The sequence below is a fragment of the Leopardus geoffroyi genome, chromosome C1, assembly GCF_018350155.1.
Source record: "Leopardus geoffroyi isolate Oge1 chromosome C1, O.geoffroyi_Oge1_pat1.0, whole genome shotgun sequence".
Taxonomy (NCBI): Eukaryota; Metazoa; Chordata; class Mammalia; order Carnivora; family Felidae; genus Leopardus; species Leopardus geoffroyi.
The window spans coordinates 212271221-212297752 of NC_059328.1; the positions used below are offsets into that span (position 1 = coordinate 212271221).

Consider the following 26532-nt stretch of genomic DNA (forward strand, 5'->3'; position numbering starts at 1 on the left):
ATGAAATGCCAACAGGCAACGTATAAGTGGGCAGCAAAGGGATTAGATTTTCATTTCACGAGATCTCCACAGTGTGGAGGATGTGTTAGGGGTGAAGGTAAAGGGGCGTGGGGAGACCGGCTAGGGGGGCCGCGCTAGTGTGGGCAGGAGGTGAAGGCAGCCTGGCGTCAGCTCCAGGAAGTGAGATCTAAGAGGTTCTAGGATTCTTTGGTGATTGGCCACAGGTAAGGGAGAAAAGGACGAGGGTGCCAAATGATTCCCTGGTTTCTGGCCGGAACAACTTGAGGTGCTGGTAATACCACTTAATGAGGTAGCCAACATTTAAAGAAGGAAAGGAGAAGAAAATCTATAAGCTCAAGGTGCCTTTGAGAGACACCCAGGAGCGAGCGCTGACTAGGCAGTCGGAGACTTGCTCCATTTTCTGGAGAAAAGATTGCATTTTGTCTCCCATAAGATCACAAATGGATTAAAGATTTGCAGGCACAGAATTAACTCATACGCTATTAGGATAATATAGGAGAATGTTTATAAGATCTTGACGGGTGGGTCTTTGTAACATGAAAGTACAGGAGAAAAGAAAGAGAAGGAAAATATCAAGATTTAATGGTATGAAAATAAAATATGGTATATGAAAACAAAACACTTTTTATATATTTAAAAGACAAATGGCAGTAGAAAAATACTTGCACCCTAGGGAATATAAAATGTCATATACTTATTATAAAGGGCTACTGCAAATTAAGAATAAAGATTAACATAAATGTTAACTAACTGGAATTAAAATAAATACTTAAAGTAAAAGAAATTAAGGAAGGAAAGAAGGAGGGAGGGAGGGAGGAAGGAAGGAGGATTTACATAAATCATCTGGTAGAAAAGCAAAGAAAGGTATGAATAGGGAGTTTGTAAAAGAAGAAACACAAATGATCATTTAGAAGTATTAAATGGTATTCAATTTCATTATGAATCGAAGACCTGAAAATTAAGACAACACTTAAATGGCATTTTGGGTCACAGAATGACAATTCTCAGTATATGTGTGAAGACAAGAAAATAGATATTCCTGTATAATCTTGGTAGGAGTGAATTTGGTACGCTTTTTCTGAACAGCAATATGGAAATACGTACATATTCTGCTGGGCCCTGGGACTCCATATCTGGGAAATTAGCTCAAAGAAATAATCAGGCAAGTACACAAAGAACTACATACATGGATTCTCATTGCAATGCTGTTTATAATAGAGAAGTTCTCACCTCCCCAAGAGCTGAATTGGTGATGAGTTAGAAAAAAACCAACATTTTATGTAACGGGCTAGAGGGCAGCCATTAGAAGTGATAAGACAGAAGGGTATTTCTTCAGGTGGAAACATATTTATGATTTACATTTATTTTTAAGCGAGAAGTTGGTTATAATATAGTATGAGCAACATGATTCCTTTTACACTCAAATATATATGCATATACACTATACACTATCTGTTACATGCACAGACCTTCGGGAAAATCTCTGGATATATGTATTAAGATATTAACAATGGTTATCTCCAAGCAGGGCAGTGTTAAGTGTTTTTTCCTACAGTCCTGTATTTTCTAATCTTTCCTCCATGCTTTTTATTATTTGTGAGATAAAAATGTCTGGAAAAAAAACCCAGAAAGCTTCCCCAATATTATTTTTGCATCCATTGATGAGTATAAATGTCTGTGTGTGTTTATAAACCAGTCAGCAAAACAAAACCATCTGCGAATCATTTTCTGGAATGAGCCCACTTCTCAGTCCCAGGAAAACCCAAAAGGAAAACACAGGATGTGACACAGATAAATAGAAGGAAGATCAGAAGTTGCTTCTCCCACATCTTGACTGCTGGCATCTTCCCCAGAAGCACAAAAGAGGCTCCCCAGGGATGGAATGGGAGCCCGCCCGTGGTCTGTGAAATTCTCCAGGGCTGGGGAGGTGGCCACAGTGGCTCAGCAGGGGAGAGGGGAGCATGACAAGACACTCTCCAGCCAATGAGAACACATGCTTTCCTGCAGCTTAAGGACCTACCTTCTTCTACAGGCACCTTATAGGTCAACTTTTCCCAACGTGCAAACCAGAGTGACCTGGATATTTCTGTTGGTTGGGAAAGCTCTGAAAACACAGACTTGTCCTACACTCTACATTTCAGGACTCTTGGGTTCCAATGGACAAGCAAAGGATGGAACCTTTTCTACCCTAGTGATTCACAGTTCCTTTTGAGAATCTGATAAAAACGTGAAAGTCTTCTCTCAACATACACACATACATACAGTGTTTCACACCCAATTTCAGGGACTCAAAAACTCCCTGAAGCCCATGGGGCAGGGGGTGACTGAGAAAGGCTCCCGACTCTCCAAGTGGCTCTTCCCACTCACAGCTCAGTGAGGTGTTTCTCTTGCACCCAGCCCCGCCCCCTGCCCTCCCAACATGCTTTGCTCTTGACGGCTTTCTCTCCCTGCCCCCCACACTTACAGCGTCTGTACCTTCACCAATAATCGCCCCTGATGCTGGAGGCTTTCCCCCTCCTTGCCCACCCCACCACCACCTCCCTTCATTTTTCAAAATCCCCAAACTGGTGTATCTTTCAGGAAAAAGAAACATGGTAACTGGATGCAATTTCCATAAAAGACAAATTGATTCTTCCTTTCCCCTTCTTCCCATGAACACTTCCACGAACACTTAACACTTTCTCAGGCGTTGGTGTAATGACTTATTTCTCATGTTTCAAAGCTGCAGCTCTGGAAACGTTTAGCAATGGCAATCTCAGCAAGTCTCTGTAGCAAATGCTGAATTCCGAAGAGCCTCATTTAGTGACGACGCGGTCAATTGTTTTCAAGTAGATTTTCATCCAAGCACCGCCTGGTTACATTTTGCAGTGGTGTCCATATTTTTGCAATAATGTATGCACAGAGAATTCTGAGTTTTGGGTGTTTTTTTTTAACAGCTGCAATCTTAGGGATTTGGGGGCAAATTTTAAAACCCAGTTCCCGGATCACTTGCCTGTAAACCCTGGTGCGCAGACACATGTACCATTCAGGCCCTCACTGTCACAGGTGCCTCCGTTCAGACAGCTGACATTAGCACAGGGGTCCTTGTAAGACTCGCAGTGGATTCCTGCAGAGAAACAGACACAAACGGGGTAACTTGTTAATGAATCTCCAGCCCCGGTGGCCATTGAAAGCAAGGTGTCTGAACAGCCTGGAACTATATGAAGGCAGGTTCCCAGAGGCACACGTGTGTGTGCAAGTGCACGTGTGCAAGTGTGTGTGTGCATGCTGGCATGTGTCCCCTCTTGGCTAGTTTGTTGTGAGGCCACGCCTTCTGAGAACACAGCAAATTCATTCTCTGCTTTTAGGTCCTACCATAGTCATTTATCTGTACTTTCTCTGGCCACAAGTCCCAAAGCCTAGCAAACAGAAAGATAAAACCCTGAAAGATAAAATTTATCAGTGACATGTTTTTAAGTCTCCAAAAGGAACAGAAAATAGCCAGACATCCTTCATAAGGTATCGATCTAATTGATAAGCAGCATCCTGAACGTGCAGATGTGGGGTCAGATATTGAAATGAGCAGTGGTTCTACCTTGGGGAAACTGCAGGATAGAGAGGGAGCCACTTGGCACTTAGAATTCATTCAAAAGACTAAATTGGATCACCGTGTACCAAAGTGAACATGTGCTGTGCACAAGCTATGTCCCAGGTCCTCACACTGGGCTTTGCATCTAATTTGATCTTTGTAACGACACTGGAGGCAGATAGCCTTATTCTCCCTTTTTGCAGATGAAGAAATGGAGGAAAGAATGCAAGGTCACGAGGCTGTTCAGAGAGGCAGCTGGGATTTGCAACCACCAGAGATCTGGATCTGGGTCTGTGCTTGCTAAGTACTTTGCTGGGAGTGAGCTCATACTGGCCGTGCAAACGTACAAAATTCTATGGAGCCCATTTCACGACAAGTAGGCACTTCAAAAGTCTTTATAGCAAACGCCGTTTCCCATGGGTGCAAAAAAAAAAAAAAGCCTACGTATGCATGTATGTATGAAAAAGTAGGAGTGAGGCACTGAATTATTTTTGGCTTTCACAACAGGGAGTTCTATATTGTTGGAGTTTTTTTCAATGACTATGTATTATTTCATAACTTTATTTAAAAACTTTAAAAACCCAACACTATTTGAAGGGTGAGGGTTTTTTTTTTTTTGCTGTGGTTTCACTGGAATGCCAAGATGGGTGAATGGATTGATCTCTCCCTCTCTCATCCCCTACCCTTTCGAGGGGAAGGCAGGTCACATTATATTCTGTGCAAGAATGCACACAACGGTACGCTCACCCTTCCTGACAGCCTCGTGAAAAGTAAGCATAAAGCTAACAGTAACTGAACAGTAATTTTCTCTCCACTTCATTACTTAGCTCATTATCGTGCAAAGGACTGCCACGCCCAATGACTCACGATTTAGTCACTGAAATTATTCTCGCTGGGATTTCTGTCTATCATTTCTTTTTCATTTGTCTTATGAAGTCGGGCTCAAGAAGAGGAAAAAAGTGTAAGAGAAAACAGAAACAGAACTGGCCCATCTGTATTCATACTAATAACTTATTGGAGCCTGGCAAAGCATTTAGAATGGATGGCTTTTCATTCCACTTTATCCTTTGCCCCTCATATCCAACCCCTGAAAAATATTCTGCCAGATATTTTCCTGAAGTGCCTTTCAGACCATTGTCTGGCTTTTCTCCCCGTAACCACCACCTGAATCCCACTGCATCGGGCCTGGTGGCACGTGACCCCCCAAAGCCCTATCCTAGTTCCCTCCCTGTCTCTAGTGACAGGAACGAGCCTCCTTGACTTTCACTGTCCTTAACCAACCCAGGTAATATACGAAATCAAGCTAATGTAAAGATACGCATAAAACTGGCAATTCTTCCTCACTTGGGTGTGTATGGCCTTTTCACCCAGAAGTTTCTACCTCTGTTATCCCACCGATTCCCAAGTAGCATGGACTCAACCAAAAGAATAAAATACAAAACAGTCTTTTCTGCTTCAAAGTGTTTATCAAAAAACAAAGATACACATATTTTCAAGGTCCCATGTGGCTGATCAATGGAAACCAGGTGACAAGAAAGGCTTTCAAGTGTCATGGGAAATACAGCCATAACCAAAGTTCAGGCATGTCTGGAATCTAAAAAGATGTCCATTAGATCTCAAGTAAGAGCAATCAAGGATGATCTTTACTGAGGTTCTAGTAACACATTGGCCAATCAAGACTGTGTAATATTAATACGATGAATATATTCACACACAGAGTACCACATTTTTCAAATGAGGCTAAGAAGCAAATTCGAGGCTAAATATTTAAAATCTTTAGAAAATGTTTACTTACTTATTTTTGAGAGAGAGAGAGAAAGACAGTGCGAGCAGGGGAGGGGCAGAGACACAGGGAGACACAGAATCCGAAGCAGGCTCCAGGCTCTGAGCTGTCAGCACAGAGCCCAACATGGGGCCTGAACCCACAAACAGTGAGATCATGACCTGAGCTGAAGTCTGACGCTTAACCAACTGAGCCACCCAGGTACCCCTCGAGGCTAAATATTTAAACACATTAAACTTAAAAGACTTCAATAAGACGGATTTGATGAAAACACCCAGGAAAATAGCAATTTTCATCTTTTGGAGGTCTTCTTGCTTTTTGGCGATAATTTTTTCCCCTTGTTATTTCTCTTTTTCAAAAGGTACTCGGTCACTTGAGATCCATTGAGAGCTTTCTGGCAACAAGATCGGGCAAACGCTTATCTTCGCAGAAACACAATGACTCCGAAGCAAGATGGTCTTAAAAGTCCCCAGTGAGTACTTGGTTACTCACATTTCTACACTCTGGGCCTTGCTAATCCTAATACAAAAAATATCTGTCATACGCTCAGCTTGTCAATGAGAGCTGAACAACCACGAGCTAGAAACCTTGAATGCAGAGAACAGACAGTCACGAACACCACTCATGTGCCAAGGTGGCTCTCCTCTAACCCTCCCCCTCAGGCACCCCAGGCCCCACCCTGCTGCCTTCCCCAGGGGCCCTGAGCCCTGGCGGCACACTGAAGGCTGGGCGTCTGTCCCCTCTGACAAGGACGCCTTCCTTCACCTCTGCCCAGGCTGCGCTTCACCGGCACATTCTGTCTGTCAGAGTCTGACTCAAACGCCACCTCTCTGGAAAGCTGAACCTGACTCTCGCGAGACGGAGCTCCACTTCTCCGCCATTGTGCACTGAGAGCATGCTGAGATCCGCACTGTTCGAGAGCTGACTGTGTTAGGGCACGACTTCTCTGTGCTCCCGATTTCCTCCGCCAACCTCTGAGGTCCTTTAGAGCAGACGCCATAATTTAATGCGTGGAAGAAATTCTGGACGTATCACCAGAATCCTGTCCCGTCAGGAGGGGCGACAGTCAGTGTACTTTGGCTGACACACAGGTGAAGATTGCCAGAGGAGTGCGAAGTCATTCCAAATCTGCCTCAAAAACACCCTATTTTGTCAGGGAAAACCAGGTCCACGCTTCAAATTAAGTCTGTGGAGCGACACATGCATCACCCATTGGCAAGGGATGCAGCACGCACTATTACGAAACTTGTGTTTAGTCTCAAGCAAAAATAAACTGTAATTCAGTCAAAACTAATAAAAATTCATACTTTTCATATTAAGGGATAGAGAGGCAATGTTTCTGAAAAGACCTCTATTCCAACAGGGCTCTGTATAGAAGTTAATTTTAGAACTAAAACGAGCAAAAATTCAAAGAGTGGTGCGCCCATTATAAAGCTTTGTTGCCATCACAATTTAGCCATGATTAATATTTTGAGAACTGAAAGTCACTATTTTGTCTCCAGGAAAATTAAGCCAGGTAAAGAAAATGAACTCTAAGTGTTCTCTGAACTTCATATTTCTTTTTAAGACATCATCTTATTTTATCCAAACTTATTTCCTCCACAAAAATTTTTTCAGTATTTCAACCATCACAGAACCCAACCGTTTCTAAACTCTTTCAGAAATTACAATTGACATCTTGACCTTGGCCTCATTATTCCTTGTGCCTGCCAGTCTCCATCTGCTCCCCTGGTTAAATAATAGCCTAAAAGGGGCGCCTGGGTGGCTCAGTCGGTTGAGCGTCTGACTTCAGTTCAGGTCATGATCCCACGGTTTGTGAGTTCAAGCCCTGCATCAGGCTCTGTGCTGACGGCTCAGAGCCTGGACCCTGCTTCCGATTCTGTGTCTCCTTCCCTCTCTGCCCCTCCCCTGCTCACACTCTGTCTCTCTCTCATAAACAAATAAACATTAAAAAAAATTTTTTTTAAATAATAGCCTAAAAAAGGAAGAAACCCTGACTTATACCTTTTTGTATCTATCCCACTTCTTGAGAAAAGCTACATACACAAAACATCGAGAAATTCTTGTTCACTGGTTACATGGGAAGAATAATTCTGGCAAACAAAGAAAGAGTTCTCAACTTTTCCATTATAAATTTCTGTAGGCTTTTAAAATAAATGATTAGGTACAATGTGACCGAACCCATAACCCAGTGGTCTCATTTCTGAAACCCAATTCTCCCCCCCGACCCAAAATTGAGAAAGTATAAAAAATTATACGAATAAAGATGTTCATTTCAGAATTATTTATAACAGCCCCACATCAGATGCAACAAGGGAGTGGATAAATATTCCAAGGAATACTACATAGCCATTTAAAATAGAACTAGTAAGACTTCCTGGCAATATCTAAATCAAACATACGACCAAAAGGAAGCTATAAGCAGAATGACATAAAATCGCAGGTAAACTCAATTGTACTATAAAAACATGGATATTTAAAAAGGATGGGAACAACAGCAGTAATAATTGGTCTCATATTCTGTTGTAAAGCTACGAGCAATTTTAAATTTTCTTTTTCCCGAAATTTTATTATTGTTGCGGTGTTTTCATAATTAAAAACTGAAATATTTTCTCCCTAGCTCTGGCCACCCCGAATTCCAAATGAGTCTATTGTTGATCATCGAGTTTGTTCTGCAAAAAATAAAAATCGACAGCATAGGGGGAAACTTGAGAAGTCGTGAGCACTAGCGAAGTATTCCACGTCTAGTCATGAACCAGCTCTGAGCTAATTTTGGAGGGGGGAACGAGCATTTCAGTATGTCTGAAGAGAGGTTACTCCAAGTCCCTCCATGCATTTTCCTTCTAACAATTTCATGATCCACAGCAGAAATTTTCTGGGAAAATGTTCACATTGGTTTCCTTTATTTAATTAGAGCGTTAAGCGGCAATTTCAATTCAAGTAAAGATGGCTATTGAGCATTTGTCTTTGTGCAAGCCACTACATCAAGAGCTACAGAGAATTTAAAAGAAGAAGGAGAAGGAGGAGGAGGAGGAGGAGGAGGAGGAGGGGGAGGTCATCCCGGTGTAGTCACTGCCTTTCAGGAAATTATGATTTAGTGTAAAAAAGAGGGTATTTCTGGGCACCTGGGTGGTTCAGTCAGTTAAGTGTCTGACTCCTGACTTTGGCTCAAGTCATGATCTCAAGATAAGGGAGTTCGAGCCCCATGTCAGGCTCTGCACTGACAGTGTAGAGCCTGCTTGGAATTCTCTCTCTCTCTCTCTCTCTCTCTCTACCCCTCCCCTGCTGGTGCTCTCTCTGTCTCTCTCAAAATAAATAAATAAACTTAAAAAAAAAAAAAAGAGGTAATTTCTACAAGGTTGACCGTAATTGTCACAGCAAATACAGAGACAAGGTTGGAAGAACTCAAGGAGGGAGGTATCACACAGTCGGGAGACCGACAGACAAAGGGGACAAGAAGGAAACCCTGGGGACCAACGGTATTCATGGCATCCCGAGGACAAGGATTCAGTGGGGGCAGGGGGACCAGAGTCAGGGAACAGGAACGGAGCTGCAGAAGGAAGCTAATGCACAGCGAGTTTCAAAAGGGACCCAGCGGTCAATGGGGCAAAGAAGCAGGAACCAGGAGTCGGAAGCTAGGCAGGCTTCAGGATCTCACTGAAAAGCCCTCGGTTGGGTCACTGCAGGGTGGTGTGGACACAATCCAAACTAAAGAGGACGACGAGAAGAATAAAAAGTTTACAAATGGAGGTGTTATCTACAGCAACTCTAGGGTAACTTGCTTGTAAAATAAAGAGAAAAAAAGGGGGAAGGAAGCAGAGGACACAAAGTCAATGAAAAGTGTTTTTCTTCCAATTCACATTTATGAAGAAGTTTAAAAACACTTCTTTTTTTTCCTGTGTGGCTGCCCAATTTCTCCCACACCACTTATGAAAAACAAAATCTTTCCCATTCATAGCAATTCTGGAAGAACCATACGTTATTCTAGACAACGGTTTCTGGGCCATTATTCAGTTTTGGTTAGCTGTCTGCTCTTGTACCCATAACGTGTGAATGCAGGCATAATAAATAAATGATAATAAAACATCTGGCAGAAGGTCCCCCTCACTGCTTTCCTTGATCAAAATGTCCTTCAGCTATACTTGCCTGAGCTCCCATTACACTCATTCTTTTTAGGAAGCTGTAGTAATTTATTTAAGTTGGATTTTAACATAAAACAGTAAAAAAATCACCACCTGAAAAAAAATGTATGTGTGAAGTAGGAAGTTAAAGTCCCAACCCTCTCCCAACACCCCCCCCCCACCTAAGTTCTAACTCCAGAGGCAAGTACTAATTAGCACTCACTATTCATCCATCTGGTAGTTCTCTGAATTTATGTTACATTTGAAGAAATGCTTCTGAAGAGGGACAGATGTCCATCCCCCAAAGAGAGAAAGGCACAGGATCCTGTGACTCACTTTTCCTCTGGATCGGAGGGTAGGACTTTGCCTCTTCTACCTCTATTTTAGTTCCTTCTACCACCCTGCCCCCCAACTATTACTTTAGAAGTTCTACCATTTAGGGGCTCTTGGGTGGCTCAGTTGGTTAAGCATCTGACTTCAGCTCAGGTCATGATCTCATGGCTTGTGGGTTTGAGCCCCCCAACGGGCTCTGTGCTTACAGCTTGGAGCCTGGAGCCTGCTTTGGATTCTGGATCTCCCTCTCTCTCTGCCCCTTCCCTGCTCGCGCTCTCTCTCAAAAATAAATAAACATTAAAAAAATTAACAAAAGAAGTCCTACCATTAATGCTGCTAGGCTTTGCCTTCAGGAGTCTCATTTAAATTCAAACCTAGGGGCGCCTGGGTGGCTCAGTCGGTTAAGCGGCCGACTTCGGCTCAGGTCACGATCTCACACTCCGTGAGTTCGAGCCCCGCGTCGGGCTCTGTGCTGACAGCTCAGAGCCTGGAGCCTGTTTCAGATTCTGTGTCTCCCTCTCTCTCTGACCCTCCCCCGTTCATGCTCTGTCTCTCTCTGTCTCAAAAATAAATAAACGTTAAAAAAAAAAATAAAAAAAAAAATTCAAACCTAAAGGTCTCCACAAATATACCCAAATTAGATGATCACTTTATCTGCCCACTGGAATGAGACCTTTAACACATATGTATGCCTTCCAATCCCTCCCATCCCCATCCCCTTCAACTCATGGGTTTAGTTAAAATGATATGAAACTTGAATGTGGTCATTTAAATTTTTCTTTAAGAATGGGTATAATGGACATACTCTAAGGTGACCCCCAATGAGTCATACCCTTCCGTTGTATGTGAGCTTCAAACCGATAGCATCTGACAAAGCTTAAGAGATTTTGAAGATGCAGTTAAGGTCCTTAAACTCTGTGTTGATCCTAGGTGGGCCTGACCTAATCAGGGTTTGTTTGTTGTTGTTGTTTTTTAATGGAGGGTGCAGGCCTCCTCTCCTGAAGTTAGAGGCATGGAACAGCACAAGGTCTCATCTCCCTTTCATTGCTGGCTTTCAGGGAGCAAGCTGTCATGAATTCTACAGCCACAAGGATACGAATTCTGCCAACAACCTGAGGGAATGGGGAGGTCGACTCTTTCCTAGTCAAGCTTCCAATGAGAACTGAGTCCAGCCAATACCTTGATTCCCATCCACTAAAACGTGCCTGGACCAACGGAAGTGTTAGATACTAAAAGGGTGTCGTTTCAAGCCACTACTTTGTAGTGATTCTTTATGCAGAACTAATTAGTAAAGCAGCTATACGTACTTTTTTCCAAAAGATTTCTCTTCACCATTAAATTACCGGCCACAATTACTTTAATATCCTCTGTTTAGGTTTATCCCTGCATTTAAAGGATTCTGTTCAACCCTCTTCTTCCTATTCTCTAGCTCCAACTATATAGTTATATGTGTTCTGATTTAGTCCCAGTTCAGTGAGAATACTTTCTAAAATAATTTTCTTGGGGCGCCTGGGTGGCTCAGTCCATTGACTCTGGATATCAGCTCAGGTCATGATCCCAGGGTCGTGGGATCGAGCCCTGCATAGCACAAAGCCTGCTTGAGGTTCTGTCTCTCCCTCTGACCTTCCTTCACTCTCTCTCAAAATGATGACAGATAGATAGATAGATAGGTAGGTAGGTAGATAGATAGATAGGGTAAAATAATTTTCTTGGAAAGGGTACATGGTGTTGTGTTATGCTTTCCGTATGCTTAAATGTGCACAATGTCTTTCTGTTGTCCTCGAACGTAAAGGACCCTACAATTGCCGGTCCTTTCCATTGGGCAGCCTGAAACACTGCTACATGATTGTTTGCTTTCATTAGAGAGAAGGGTAGGCCAGTGTGGACTGGATTCTCTTTCTTTTGTATGTAACCTGTACTCCCTGTGAAGACTTTCATAAAAAATATTCTGCCCCTCCTCAGATTTAGAAATTTTGACAGGAAATCTCAAATTGCGTACCACCTCCTTCACTAATCCCTCCGGCCCTCTGTGAGCTCCTTCATTCTATACAAAAACTTCAGTTTTCTCCAGGTCGCAGACTTCTCCTTCTAGCAATTCGTGGATTCTGGTTTTATTTCCGTGTGTTCCTTCTTCTTCTGGAGCGTCCGCCATTCAGACAGAAACAGATCGCCTAGAACGCCTCTCCACATGTCCTACCTTGTCGGTCACGATTTCCTTTTCCTCCTATTTTCACTTCTACCATGAACTAGTTCCTCCTTTGTGTTTTCCAGATCCAGAGTCAAGTTTGAGTAGCATACAGCACTTTTCTCACTTCCTCTCCTGAGTGGGTAGAGCTGTTGGCTGCTGTGGCAATTTCATTTGTATTTCCTAGATTATCTTCCCTTTTTGAGGGGTTGGGACAGGCTCCTCGTACTGGCCAGGAGGACGAAGGAAGAAGATGTCAGAACCAGATGCCATTGGACTTCCCTCCGGTGCTGGACAGGTCGGCCAACGGGGCCCTGTCTACTACGGCACAGGGTGGAGGCCTCCCAGTTTTGGGTTTCCAAGGCTCTCCAGGGATGAATAGAGCCCATTCTCTCTCAGCCACACAGAAAATAAAGGGCCAGCTCAGCCCGACTGCAGTTGTTGTAGAGGACAGCCAGCCTCTGTGAGATCAGTGGAGCCCCCCACCTCATGAGGTCACATGTAGGTAACGCACGGCATGTATTTCCTCTTTGTAAACCGGGGGTCCTTTGAACTCAGCTGGCCATTGATTCAGTTCTCCTCAGAAACCCATCCTCTAACCCTGTTGTGTGTGAAGTTCCCAACACCTGCATCCTTTTCTTGAGAATCTAAATCCTCAGATGTTTGGGATACCCTCTGGGGTCACTTATCTTCTTGGGTCATCCCTGGCAGAGTCAGTGACTGATGGAGGGGAGTCCTGGAAAGACAGAGGGGTGGGATTTAGGGGCACCTGGGTGGCTCAGTTGGTTGACTCTCGATTTCGACTCAGGTCACGATCTCACGGGTTTGTGAGTTCGAGCCCTGAGTCCAGCTCCATGCTAACAGTGTGGAGCCTGCTTGAGATTCTCCCTCTCTCTCTGCCCTTCCTCCACACATTTTCTGCCTCTCTTAAAAATAAATAAACTCAAAAAAAAAAAAGAAAAGAAAAGGAAGGGATGGGGCACCTGGGTGGCTCAGTCGGTGAAGCATCCAACTCTTGATATCAGCTCAGGTTGATCTTGGAGTTTGTGACATTGAGCCCCAGGTCAGGCTCGGTGCTATTAACACAGAGCCTGCTTGGGATTCTCTGTCTCCCTTTCTCTCTCTGCCCCATTTGTGCTCTCTCTCTCTCTCTCTCTCTCAAAAAGAAATAAACTTAAAAAAATGAAGGGGTGGAATTTAGAGCATGTATGGAAGGATGAACAGTCTATGTATCCGTGGTTCATCATGTGTAACTGTAGTTTTTACTGCTTAGTCATGACAGCACAATTAATGCCTCCAAGACAGGAAAAAATTGCATCAGGGACTGAAGAACTTTGGAATTTTTACTTTTTGAAACACATTCACTACTAATTCTGTCATTGAAGAACCTCAAAATGTCAGTAAGTATCACTGTCCTTACTTTATCCAGACACAGTCACACTTGAGGAGATTAATCCAGGCTCAGCAGGGCTCCTGATTCTTACTCTTCTTTCCAGAACTGAGAAGACTCCCTATCTCTCACTACTCTGAAAAACCTGGAAATGAAATCCACGTGAGTGAAGCCAGCACATCTACCCTTGTGGAAGTGGAGGACTTTGGTTCCAAGTGGGCATCACACTCAGAAGGGAGCATCAGATCTGAACACAGACCAGACCCTTGGCCCAGCCCCATCCCTTCCGGCCAAAGACTAGATCAAGTTCATCCGTGTGGCCTACGAACCCTTCAGGCTCACCAAAGAGACCGCTAAATACAGGTGGGTCCATCCAATGACGAGGAAGGTCACCCGGCAGATGGATGATGTCAAGTAAGCAGCAGTGGGAGCATGAGGTTAGAGGCTAGAAAGAGAGCCCACAAAGGCATTAAAAAATCCAAACCCAGCCCCGAGGCTGTGGCCTAGAGAAATGTGTGCGGTGGCTGATAAACACGGATTTCCTGGCGTGGTGCCGTCCGAGGGCATCTGGGCTTGAAGGAAGTCACACCGCTAAGCCCCCTGGGGAGCGAGAAGAAAAGGCTTCGGGGACGCGCTGGCTGGGCTTCTGAGGGACACCACTGCCACCTCGCAGGGCTGTTGTGAGGGCTTGATGAGTTCACGCACACGGGGCGAGAACGAGCTCTGCACGTTATCAGCACCCTGCCGATGTCGGCTGTTTTTCCGGAGTGACTCTGACACGCATCCACTCAAATGAGCTCACATCTCCCTCGCCAGTGACTCACTTAACGAGAACCAGCTTTGTGGCCAACGTGTGAGGCCACCTGCGCCCTCCGCCGAAAAGCGCGGCGTCCCAGCTCCGCCCGGCTCCCCGCACAGCCCCACGCTCCCCTCCCCGTGCTTTCCACCGCCAGGTCCTCAGGTCCGGGTCGCACAGTGAGCCGCATCCCACTTTTTATCACAGGCTTCCGAACGCACCCAACGGAGAAGACAGAGGGGGTACAGGAAGAAGGAAAGGACAGGAGAGAGAAGTTTCCATCTATCAGGAGGAAACCCCAGACGTGCAAATTGGTCTCTTCGGCCCCATGAATCGTCCCACCTCCAGCATTCGGTCTGGATTCTGAATGAGGTAATGCTCCAATTAGAGGCTGGTGCACTTAAGCTGAGAAAGGCATGAGGTCGTTTAGGCCACTCGGGCGCAAGAAGGCCAAGGGGGTGGTGCTCACCTTTGTACTCGGCCAGACACACGCACTCGTAGCCATTAACGAGGTCCCTGCAGGTGGCTGCGTTCAGGCACGGAGCAGACAGACACTCGTTGTATTCCTCCTCGCAGTAGAGGCCGTGGTAACCTGAGGGATGGAGAAAAAGGCCTGCGGTCACACGTGTCCCAATCACCCCCACACTGGACCAGCCTACAAGAGAGGCGGCTGGGTATTGATCGGAAGCATGGCACTGACAGATGGGATTTAAGGATTTGAGTCCCTTGGGGTGTATGGAAACGTGGGTTCCCGGGAAGAGTTTCCTATGATGAGTCTGTTTTCATCACCCTCTTTCATGATCCCAAGTATAAAGGAAATGATCCCATTTATCCACCAGATGGTCTCGGGATGACATCGCGTCCAACGGCACTGGTGACCCGGAGGCCGGGGTCACTGAGTGCATCTGCTGTGGCCGCAGGAGACGGGGATGAGAGCAGCAGGGCTCACGGCATGGAGCATCAGCTCCTTTCAAGGATGGGGACCACCCTTCCTCCGACTGGAAAAGTGTTATCCAGTAACCACAGAGAATTTTATTAAAGGAGAAAAGGATTGATGTATTTCCTTTGCTTTTCAGGTCAAGAAGAGATTCAGCTAAAAAAGGCTTTGCTGTAATTCCTGGTAAAATCTGGGGTATTTTTTTTTTAATTTAAAATTATGATGATCTCAATGATAACATTTTAAATTGTACTTTAAAATGCTAATGGTTAAAAATAGATGAAGAGCAATGGAGAAAAAGAAACCGACAGTTTCTCAATAAAGACGGCTTTTACTCTATTTGCAAAACAGGTGTTTATTCTAAAGGACAAGAAGACAACATTCTCTGAGATTCACTCATGAATGTTATACTGTTTTTAACTTTCAAAAACATGCGTCAGTGCCAATTTGCAGTGAAACCGAGCCATTTTTTTTTTCTGGCCCTGTCCAAACAATGAGAAACACGTGAGTGCTTTCAAAAATCACCCTGCCTTTGTTGGTTCTGAATTCAGATAAGCAGAAAAAATAAACCTTTGCTCAAACGGGAACTAGAACTACTAGTTTGAGTAGTTTTTTTTTTCTTTTCTCCCCAGCTTTCCAACCCATAGCCAACCTCCAAACCCAGCAAGTTTCATTAAGACATGCTAATGTGTTGAACTGTTGTTTTCAGTCCCTGTTGCAAAAGTAGGTTAAACTCATATTTGCATTATCGACAGAACACTTTTCAATTGCTATTGTGTTTGAACTGCTTTCCCAAATTAGGTGGTGATAACAGCCCCTCAGAGGAGACCTCGACCTACCTGAGACAAATATGCCATGGTTTTCAAGTGTTCTGTCTTACCCTACTTTTTGTAATTTTAGGGCAATATTTCTCATCACTCTTCATCAGTATTTTGATCATCCAGATCAGAGTTTCTCAACTGACAGCAATTTTGCCCCCAGAATACATTCGGCAATGCTGTTAGAGACACGTTTGGTTGTCACAACCAGGGTGGTAGGGAAGAAGCTGCTCCTGGTACCCAGTGTCAGGGTGCTGTTCAACACCCTACGGGGCATAGGACAGCCCTCCACAACAAGCTATCCAGCTAAAATGCTAAGAGAGCCAGACAGAGAACCCTGCTCTAGATCCAGCAAACTCCGGCTCACGGGCCAAATCCATCCCAGTCTGGTGTTGTAAATGAAGTTTTGTTGGGACACAGCCACACTCATCCATTTATGTATCGTCTCTGGCTGCATTCCCACTACAATGGCAGCCTGACTAGTCACAACAGAGATCATATGGCTTGCAAAGCCCCAAATCTTTACTCTCTGGTGTCTTATACAACAAGTTTGCTGATTCCTGATCTACATTCAACAGAAAATCTTTCTTCTTACAGGAGTTTTGGATATTAACTTCTTATCAAATATGCACACTGCCAACACTTCCTCCCATTCCGTAGTTGGCTTTTATTCAGTTGATTGCTTCCTTTGCCATGAAGTTTCTTAGTTTGATATAGCCGTATTTGCCTACTTTTACGTTTGTTGCCTCTGCTTTTGGTGTCATATCTAAGAAATCATTGCCAAGACCAATGCTAAGAAGTTTTTCCCCCATACTTTCTTCAGGGAGTGTTAAGAGTTTCACGTCTTACATTTAGGTCTTTAATCCATTTTGAGCTGGGTTTTTTTTTTTTTTTTTTTGTGGAAGATACAAATGGCCAACAGATATACAAAAAGATTCTCAGGATCACTGGTCAAGGAAATAAAATCAAAACCACAAGGAGACATCACATCATACCTGTTAGAATGGCCATTATAAACACACACACACACACACACACACAGGGAGAGAAAATAACAAGTCTTGGTGAGGGTATGGAGAAACTGGAATCCTTATGCGCTGCTGGTGGGAATGTGAAATGGTGCAGCTGCTATGGAAAAAAATATAGAGAATCCCCCCCCCAAATTAAACATAGATCTACCATATGAATTACAATCTCATTTCTGGGATTTATCCAACATAATGGAAAACAGGATCTCGAATAGATATTTTCACACCCGTATTCATTGCAACATATTCAACATTAGCCAAGATGTCGATCAACAGATGAATGGATAAAGAAAATGCAGTTTATACGTATGATGGAATATTACTCAGCCCTTAAAAACAGAAGGAAATCTTGTCATGTGCTATAACATGGATGAACCTTGAGACTATGAGCTAAGTGAAATAAGCCAGTCCCAGAAGGACAAATATTTCATGGTTCCACTTATACGACCTACATGAAGTAGTGAAACTCACAGGAACAGAGTAGAATGGTGGTCGCCACTGGCTGGGGGAAGGGGAAAATGGGGAGTTGCTGTTCAATGGATACAGAGTTTCAGTTATGCAAAATGAAAATGTTCTAGAAATCTTCTCTATGACAATGTGTGTATCATTAGCAACATGGTACTGACCCTTAAACATTTTGTTAAGAAGGTAGGTTTCATGTTATGTGATTTTTCTCAGAATTAAAAAAAAATTATATGAATAATATATAACCTACAAAAAGAGTCAATTGTCTTTTGGCGACTCAGTATGGAGTAACAATCACAAGGAACATCTTTTCAAGTGTATTTGCTCTCCTAACAGATCTTTCAAAAATCACTTGGAAGAATAATAGATAACCCTAACAAGCATCTTTGACCTCATAATTGAAGTGTTATTTACATAGACAAAAATCAAAAGCAAATTTCATATCATTGTTTTCATATTTTACAAACTGCATCATTATCTTCTTCCACTAGTAACATGAAAAGCAAATGAGGAAGTTTTATTTTACAGAGATAGTTAGGCTGGTGATGTTCTTCTTCCTTAGGGGAAAAGAAAAAGATAAAGGTTTCGTATTCTGAAACCGTTTCTTCAGGGATGGTAACATTTCAATGTCTTTATGGAAATGTCAAGGCACCCTTTACACTGGGTGCCAAAAAACCTAAATCGGACTGTTTGAATAAAAAGGCATTCCTTCCAAAAGAGAAGGCTTCTGTGAAAATGAGGCTGCCCCCACCCCCGCTAGTAATTAATTCGGGCAAACAAATTAGCTCAGGGCAGTATGCCCAGGGTGTAGAAAAATTAGGCTAGTCCAAAGAAATTTTTAAATAAAACAAAAGAGCAGAAGAGTGAGATCAGAGTGACCCTTTCCAGGGCATTGACCTTCATCACCAACGCTGCTCCCATCTTCACATGACTTGCTCCTGAATATTCGATTCCAATATTCCTTAGAACTAACAGAACACAGCAATAATCTGAATGTGAGGAGTGAGAGCGATCAAGACGGCCGCCATGTTTAGGCTGAGTGAGTGGGTGATGTCGCCATTAACACAGAAAGGTACGGCCAAAGGAATAACAGGCTTTAAAGAAAGTTGGCCAATTGGATGTGGGGCATATGTAACCTAGGGCTCACCTAGGGACTTAGCCCTAAGGTGAGCCTTAGGGCTCACCTAGGGACTCACTTAGCTGGAAAAAATAGGCTTAAATAGCATAGAAACGAGCAGCTTGGGAACTAGTGGCCTGGAAGTGGTGTTGAAGTCTTATCAAAGAAAAACCTTGGAGAGGGAAAAAGAAGGGACCAAGGTCAGATCTACATGGAAGGGCAGGTGGAGAAGGAGAAATCAGATCGGAACATGGGGCAAGGGTGAGGCAAACGAGAGGAGGAAAGTCCAAGCACAGCAATGTCATGGGAGCCAGCGGAGGGAAGGAAATCAAGGTGAGCTGATCAAAGGCTCTAGAGGGCGAGAACAGCTGGATGAGAAGATTAGGTCACTAGAGACCTGCAGAATCATAACTCTTAAAGGGAGCTAGACTGCCCTTTAGAGATTGTTTTCAAAGTTGGGGGAGGGGAGGGACTGCTTATCACCGTGATTGGAGGGTTTGACCAGAATTTAGTGGGCAGAGGCCAGAGATATTAACCATCCTGTAATGTCTAGGATACCCCCACACAACAAAGGATAGCCCTGGCGTCCCTCACAACTTTGGACCATCCTGTTGGAAATTCAGAGAGGTGAAAACCCTGTCTGGAACTTTCCGGGTCTAGAACCTAATTCCTATACATGTACATTCACAGTTTTTAAGATACACCGAGTTTTCCTGGAATGTAACTACTGGGTAAATGAACAGAAGATTGTACTAAGAGTTGTTCACCACTTTGGAAAACGACTTCACAAGAGCAACAGCTCTTGTAGAATTTCAGTCACCAACGAGGCACACCTTTTATCAGTAAACAAAACAAACCAAAATCACTTCTTCAGATAATTTTCTGACATGGTCTAAAGCATCTTCCACCAGTTACTCGTCATAACACTTAACTGATTTCATCACAACACTTATAACTGTCTGAAATCATATTTCAACTTAGTCCTGTTCTTGATTATTATTTCTCTTCCTCCACTAGAATATAAGCTTGAAGGCAGAGGCTGTGACTATAGCATTCACGGCTGTACCCACAGCATCTGGTACAGAAAAGATGCTCAAAATAGCTGTTGAATCAGCACCCAGAGTGTCCTCGATTAAACCAACACACATTTAAGATGTGCCTACAATGTGTCAGGGGCTTCCAAGTACCGTGGATACAAAGCGAAATGGCAAGTCTCTACCAGCAAGAAGCTTATGGTCTAATAGTACATTACTGCCACCTCCTTTGCATCAGGCCCTTTGCATGCGCTAAATTGGTTAATCCTCACGACAGCCCAAAATGATGGGCATGACTAGCCCCAATTATATAGTTGAGGAATTAAGAGTCAAAAAGGTGAAGAGGCTTGCCCAAAGACACACAACCTCCTGTGTTCCTCCTAATTTCCTATGTTGTCCCCAAAATGCATTCCCTAGTGTAGGAGTCTGCTCAGGCTGCCATAATGAAATACCACACACCGGGAGGATGAAACAAGAGAAATGTATTTTCCCACAGTTCTGGAAGCTGGAAATGCTATGTCAAGATGTCAACGGGTTTGGTTTCTCCTGAGGCCTCTCTCTCACCTTCTAGATGGCCGCCTTCTCACTGAGGCTGCACACGGCCTTTTCTCTGTGGGCACACCCCCCTGGTGTCCCAGATGGTCCTATGAAACCAGTCATATGGGTTTATGGCCCCATCCGATGACTTCATTGAATCTTCATCACTTCTTTGAAGGCCCTGTCTCTAAATTCAGTCACACTGGGGGGGTTAGGACTTCGACATATGAAATGGGGAGAGACAAAATTCAGTCTGTAACACCCAGAATCAACCACAACAGTATTGGCTTTCTGGGTCAGGTCATTCCTCGTGGTTGGGAGCACTGTCCTGTGTTCTGCAGGACAGTAAGCAGCCTTCCTGGCCTCTGCTCCCTAGATTCCAACAGCCCCACCCCTCCCCAGCTGTGACAACCAAAGATCTCCAGACATTGTCCCTTGGAGAACATAAGCCCCTTTGGAGAACCAATGTCCTAGATCCTTCTCATCACACGAGAACTTGAGGAGAGAACAACATGAATGGGCAAGTTTGAAATTTTCATTGTGAAGAGCGGAAATGCATTGAGAGCAAGGATTTGGGGGCAGAACCAAGAAGGCCCATCTGCGACTACGGATTTAATAGAATACCAGTCCCTGGGTGCCTTCCTCCAGCAGTGAGAGAGTATGGACCCTCGGTTCGTGTGGGGCTACCTAGATGTGAATACCAAATTCATGGGATAAAGGGAGAAGACAAGAGTGGGAGGTACAGGCTTCCCACCGTAGAATGAGTAAGTCACGGGAAGGAAAGGTACAGCGTAGGGAACACAGCCAATGGTATTGTAGTAGCGATGTGTGTGGTGACCGATGGTGGCCATACTCGGGGTGAGCACAGTGTATTGTATAGACTTGTCAAATCACTATGATGTCAAATCACTAAAGTAACGCAACATTGTGTGTCAGCGTACTTCAATACAAGTAAGTAAGTAAATAGATGGATACAAAGGGAAGAGAGAAGAGAGACGCACCCCCCACCCCTGGTGATGTCTGAGCTACTAAGAACCTTCTGAATGTTCTGCCACTAGGCTAGAACTCCCCTGTGTCCTCCTGTGAAGACCAAGGTCCTACGCTCCTGACTGACTTAGCAAAGCCACAGGAGTGAGCCAGGATTCTACTCCCCCGGGGTCTGAACTGTTCTAGAACACAATTGCCACTTCCACGTTTTATTCTGTCCACTCAGAATAAAATGTGTGTGTGTGCACATGCTATGTCATTCTCTCTCTCTGCTGATACATTCCCAATAGGAATCTTTTTTAAAAACAGGAGGGAAAATGTAGGTATGGTTCCCTGCTCACCTTAATCCTATTGAGTGTTCCAGGCTTCTGTTCTTTTAGCTTGTTTTTGAGAAAGAGACAAAGAAAGTGTGAGTGGGGGAGCGGCAGAGAGAGAGAGGGAGGGGCAGAGGATCCCAAGCAGGCTCCATACTGGAAGCAGAGAGCTGGATGTGGGGCCCCATGAACCATGAGATTGTGACCTGAGCCAAAGTCGGACGCTTAACCCACTGAGCCACCAAGGTGCCCCTCCACTGCCCGCATGTTCTGTTCTAAACAGACCTGATGTTAGTATCTGTACAGACTTCCATGGAGCAATTACGTTCCACCCCCCCCCCCCCACACACACACGCACACATGCAAGAAAAAGGAAAATTTCTGTAAACAGGAGGAACTTGTGTAAGGAGACAGAGCATAACTGCCATGGGGAGCACGGGGGCTGCTGATACTACCTCTTTCTTTATTCCCTCGTTTCTTATCCTTTTCGTTGATGGAGACACCTGAGCCAGGGAGAAAATACCCAAATCAATCAATGTTTCCATTGCTATGGTTCTTACAAACCTTATATTGAAAGGACTATACATCGAGGCTAAAGTTTTAGACTCTCAAGCCTCCCTGTTATGTATGTGCGGCTGAGCCATCTACAAATCTTCACGTCCCTCCCTGGGTTTCCAAAAAGGCAGATAACAGAGAGCCGGCTATATGTCATATCCTAACAGTTCACGCAGTGAGTCTGTCTTCCTTGTCCCTCTAGGCTGCCGCTGCCTTCCACCGTCATTGGGCGAAGGATGGTCATGTTCTCGGTCTCCTGTTTGCCTCTTTTGTTGATTCATTCTTTAATGCAACATACAGTGATTAAATGCTTCCTGGGTGCCAGGCACGGTGTGAAAATGGACATAATACTTCTACTAGGGGCATTTAAAGGAGACAGATACCAAACAATGATCCGAGCAAATGTGAAACCGTAACTGGGTGAATGCGAGCAAGGTGGGGGTCTAGGGTGGCGGGGGAAGGAGAAGCAGGGGAGCTGACCTTGACGGAGTTCCAGAGAGGCTTCCCTGAGGAAGGACAGTGAGCTGAGAGGTGGGTTGTGCGCATGTATCAAAAAGGTGGGAGACGCACCCAGGGAAAATTCAAGGCAGGACAGGCAGAGAGTGCAGAAGTCTCATGGTGAGGGGACCCAGCCTCTGGCCCATTCCAGAGATGGGCTGCGGTCTACTGAAGAGCAGAGGGCAGAGAAGAAATGAGAGACAGGCAGGCACCAGGTGACACCTTCAGTGGAGTGGGAGCCAGGGGATGACAAGTCAGATTTGCCTTTCAGAAAGATTACTCTTTCGGAGTATGAAGGGAAAGACCCACAAGAATGAATGTGGAGAAATCAGTTAAGAGGTATGGCAACAGACCCAGGGAAAACATGGCCAGGAGGAGGGTGGTGGCAGGGCCAGCTAGAGAATAAATGTCAAGAGCCATTTACAAAGTAAAACAGCAACACTTGTAAGAAGTTGCATGTGGAGGGTGGCAAAGAGAGTGAGGATGAAAGGGAGTCCCAGGGTCCTGCCCTGTCTTATTTAGAGACGCTGAGATTCCTTCTGGAAGGAACGAGGGAACTGACATTTATTGAACCCCCTTTCAGGGGCCAGTTTCTGTTCGAGGCACTTTCCAATACAATAGAATCTCATTAATACAGTGGCGGTGGTATAGGGGATGGGGTGGAAAGGCGCAGAAAACCACTTTCTGGAAGTAGATCTTAACTGAACAGAAGGAATCAGCAGTTTCTCCCAAGGGAAACAGAAGCAATTCGGAGAAAGAACACTCATTTCAATGACAATATGAAGTCTGACCACATTGACAAGGACTGAACTAGGTACGGAGGGGATCTATTATGTGATAGCTAAAAAAAGAAGGGTTTGGGGTCCAAAGACATAAGTTGGGGGAGGGAGAAAGCAGAGAGAGAGGGAGAGCAGAACAAGAAGGAGGTGTGGGACCAGAAGGGAGAGCCAAAGAGGAAGACAGGGATCCAGAATACCAAGGGGGAGATGGGGGGCGGGGGACTGGGGGAAAGGCACAGAGAAAGAATACCGAAAAAGACAGAGAGAAAGAGAAACTGGTTGGAATTACTACAGAAGTCATGGGTCCCCTGTGGAGCCACATCGCCACCTGGTGTAACCAACCGCCTGACCACGGGCAGGGCTCTTCAGGAGCCATCGAGACGGTGGAGCATTGGAGGCGGAAGTGATTTGAACATGTGAGAGAAGAGACTGTAGGATTTTCACCTCTCCAGTTATCTTTTACTCACATAAAGTGCATTTGACACCGTTCTCCTTCCACTAGCCTCTTCTTGCCACCCAGTGTTACGTGTTTACAGGTAGGGAGCTCTGGGCCATCCAGGTGTCACTGGCTCAATGCCAGCGTGTGACATCTTCCATCAAGGTAATCCATGGGCGCCTGTGGCAACCAAAGTCACTGAAGTCATTATAAAAGGAGGGCCCCTGCCCCATCTCCAGGAGGACATGCACTTGGCCTTTCACGGGAGTGCCTGGTAACAGGAGGAAAGCATCCAACACAGTGCCCGGCATATAATACACACCCACTGTGTAACCACTGTGGCATGTGTCCCTCTGGTCCGCGGAGCACGGAGCAAACCTGATTTTAAAAGACAACGAAGGTGCTAGAATTCTGAAATAGGTGCCCACCTAGAATATGCAACAGAGGCACTAAACATCATAACGCTGGAGGGTACCATTCTCCTGAATCGCCGCTTCCCGTGGCAACAAAGCCCGCTTACTGGAAAAACACAAAAGAGTGCCGGCTCTGCCCTTGCACAGATGCCTGAGCCCAGGCTTCACCAGTCAGAAGCTCAAATACCTGGGCTTTTCTAATATGAAACAGAGTCTGATGACATTTGACTTTTTCAAAACCTACTCCTTTAAGCCTTTTCTCAGCCTTATCCCCTGACACTCTCTGTGCTGGATCCAGTTTCCTGCTGGAGGTAAAACCTTGACTCACGGCTCAAACTTTGATCCCAAATTCTGTATTTTCTCTTTAACAACTGTCCATTCTCTCTTTTCCTTAGCGCCCAGGTCGGTGAAATAGAGAAGATGCTCAATCACACTGCGGGCATGGAATTTGCTAAGAAGACGGACTCACAGGGCAAACTCACCTTTGCATAAATAATTTACAACAAGAGTTCTTTCCTTGGCAAATGTCTGATTTGGAATAATTAAAAAAAAAAACGCCTGGGGAAATGTATCCTGAAATTGACAGTAGTTTTTGTCAAGCAGTGAATTTAAAGGATGCTTTTCATATTTTAAATGTGCATATTTCCACTTCCTAATTTTCTACACTGAAAATATGTTACTTGTGTAACACAAGAAGAAAGTGTCAGAGATGCTTTTATAGGTATTTTATTTGTATTATCACAACTCGAAGTCGTGTTGCTGATTCCCGAGGGAAACGATGCTCATGCTCTGTGTCCACAGTGATTTGGGCAGAAGATAACTGGTAACATTAAGAAAAGGCTGACCTCACTAAGGGTAGTTTTTAGGTGGAGGGGTGCATGAAGGGAAAAGATCTAGTCTTACTGGAAGAGAAGACATTTTAAGGCCATTTAACAACCATCACAATAAGGTACACTGCTATTTAAAAAAAAAAAAAAACTTAAAAAAATTTTTTTAATGTTTATTTATTTTTGAGAGAGAGAGAGGGAGAGCAGGGGAGGGGTAGAAAGAGAGGGAGACACAGAATCCAAAATAGGCTCCGGGCTCTGAGCTGTTAGCACAGAGCCCATTGCGGGGCTTGAACTCATGGACTGCGAGATCATGACCTGAGCCGAAGTCAGACACTTAACTGACTGAGCCACCCAGGAGCCCCCCCAAAAAACCTTTTTTATAAGGAGAACTGCATCTTTTAACATGTAAAAAAGAAAACCTTTGGAGATGTTAAAAATTCTGAAACATCTCTATATTTATTAATAGAGTGCAAATCATCAATTCACATTGGAAGGGAAAAAAATCTTACACATATGCTAGAAAAGCAAACCACCCACTGTTCTGAGTTCCGTCCTTACAAATAGTTAGCATTCTCCTCCAAAAAACAAATGTAAGGACAAATGAAAGAATATGTTATAGATGATGAAGCTCAGGGTTCAAGAACTCCACAGACAGCCTGCTGAAACAGAAACACTTGTAAAACAAGGCTTAAACCTATCTATCATTTTGGGGATTTTTCTATGTTGTCTAAACATTTCTAGGAGCCTTCTCTTGGATTTGCCTTTGGAACTAGGTCACAGACTAGTCCCAAGAAAAAAATCAATCTCTTTGTAATGGTTTGTCTTTATAAATGTCTTTTTCTCCCCATGATGTTTTTGACCACTAGAGGGTGGATTCTACCTATGCTCTATGCCAGCTGACAGAAGAGAAACAAGTTACTTGGGAGTTCAACAATGGAGGAGACATAAAAAAGTGTTTTACAAAAGGAAAACACACACACAAGGGCACGCAAATACATAAAGAAGAAATATCGTTTCCTTTAATAATAAAGCTTAACATTCATATATTTCTTTACAGCTTACAAACAAACTCACCGGTAGGTCCTCTAAACACGTGGTAGCTACAGTTAAAATGATTGATTCTAAAGGGGTCTGTTTTTTTCACTGACTCCCTAGAGAAAGTATTTTTTTAAATGCAAATTCTTAGAGGGGCGCCTGAGTGGCTCAGTTGGTTAAGCATCTGATCCTTCATTTCGGCCTGGGTCTTGATCTCACAGTTCATGAGCTCAAGCCCTGTGTCAGTTTCTGAGCTGATAGTGCAGAGCCTGCTTGGGATTCTCTCTCTCTCTACCCCTCCTCTGCTCGCTCTCTTTCAAAATAAATAAATAAGAACTTAAAAAATTGTAATTAAAAATAAACACAAATTCTTACAACACTATGATTAAAGCGCTGATTCAAGACTAAGTATAATGACAATATTTTATAACTTTGATTTTAAAGATTATTGTGGTATATGTTTCCTTAAAAACAAGTAAAATGTTTTATTTTATTTAACTAGTATATTTATAAATACATTTGGAAATGGCGTGGTTTACATTTGAGATGACG

At 44.1% G+C, this 26532-nt stretch overlaps 1 protein-coding gene and 1 long non-coding RNA gene across 3 annotated transcripts in view; one reads left to right on the plus strand and one right to left on the minus strand.

Annotated features, from left to right (window-relative positions):
• The window catches only part of DNER (delta/notch like EGF repeat containing), a 322224-nt gene that overhangs the window by 24127 nt on the left and 271565 nt on the right, over positions 1 to 26532 (minus strand). For both annotated transcript variants that reach the window (XM_045481582.1, XM_045481583.1), the window contains 2 exons: positions 14667 to 14789; positions 3014 to 3127 (listed from right to left, as the gene is read on the minus strand). In XM_045481582.1, coding sequence (XP_045337538.1) covers positions 3014 to 3127; positions 14667 to 14789 — 237 coding nt within the window. The remainder of the gene's footprint in view (positions 1 to 3013; positions 3128 to 14666; positions 14790 to 26532) is intronic.
• On the plus strand, positions 11516 to 15721 carry LOC123599586. Its single transcript, XR_006713213.1, has 3 exons — positions 11516 to 12516; positions 13285 to 13411; positions 13508 to 15721. It is a non-coding gene; the product is annotated as an uncharacterized LOC123599586 (long non-coding RNA).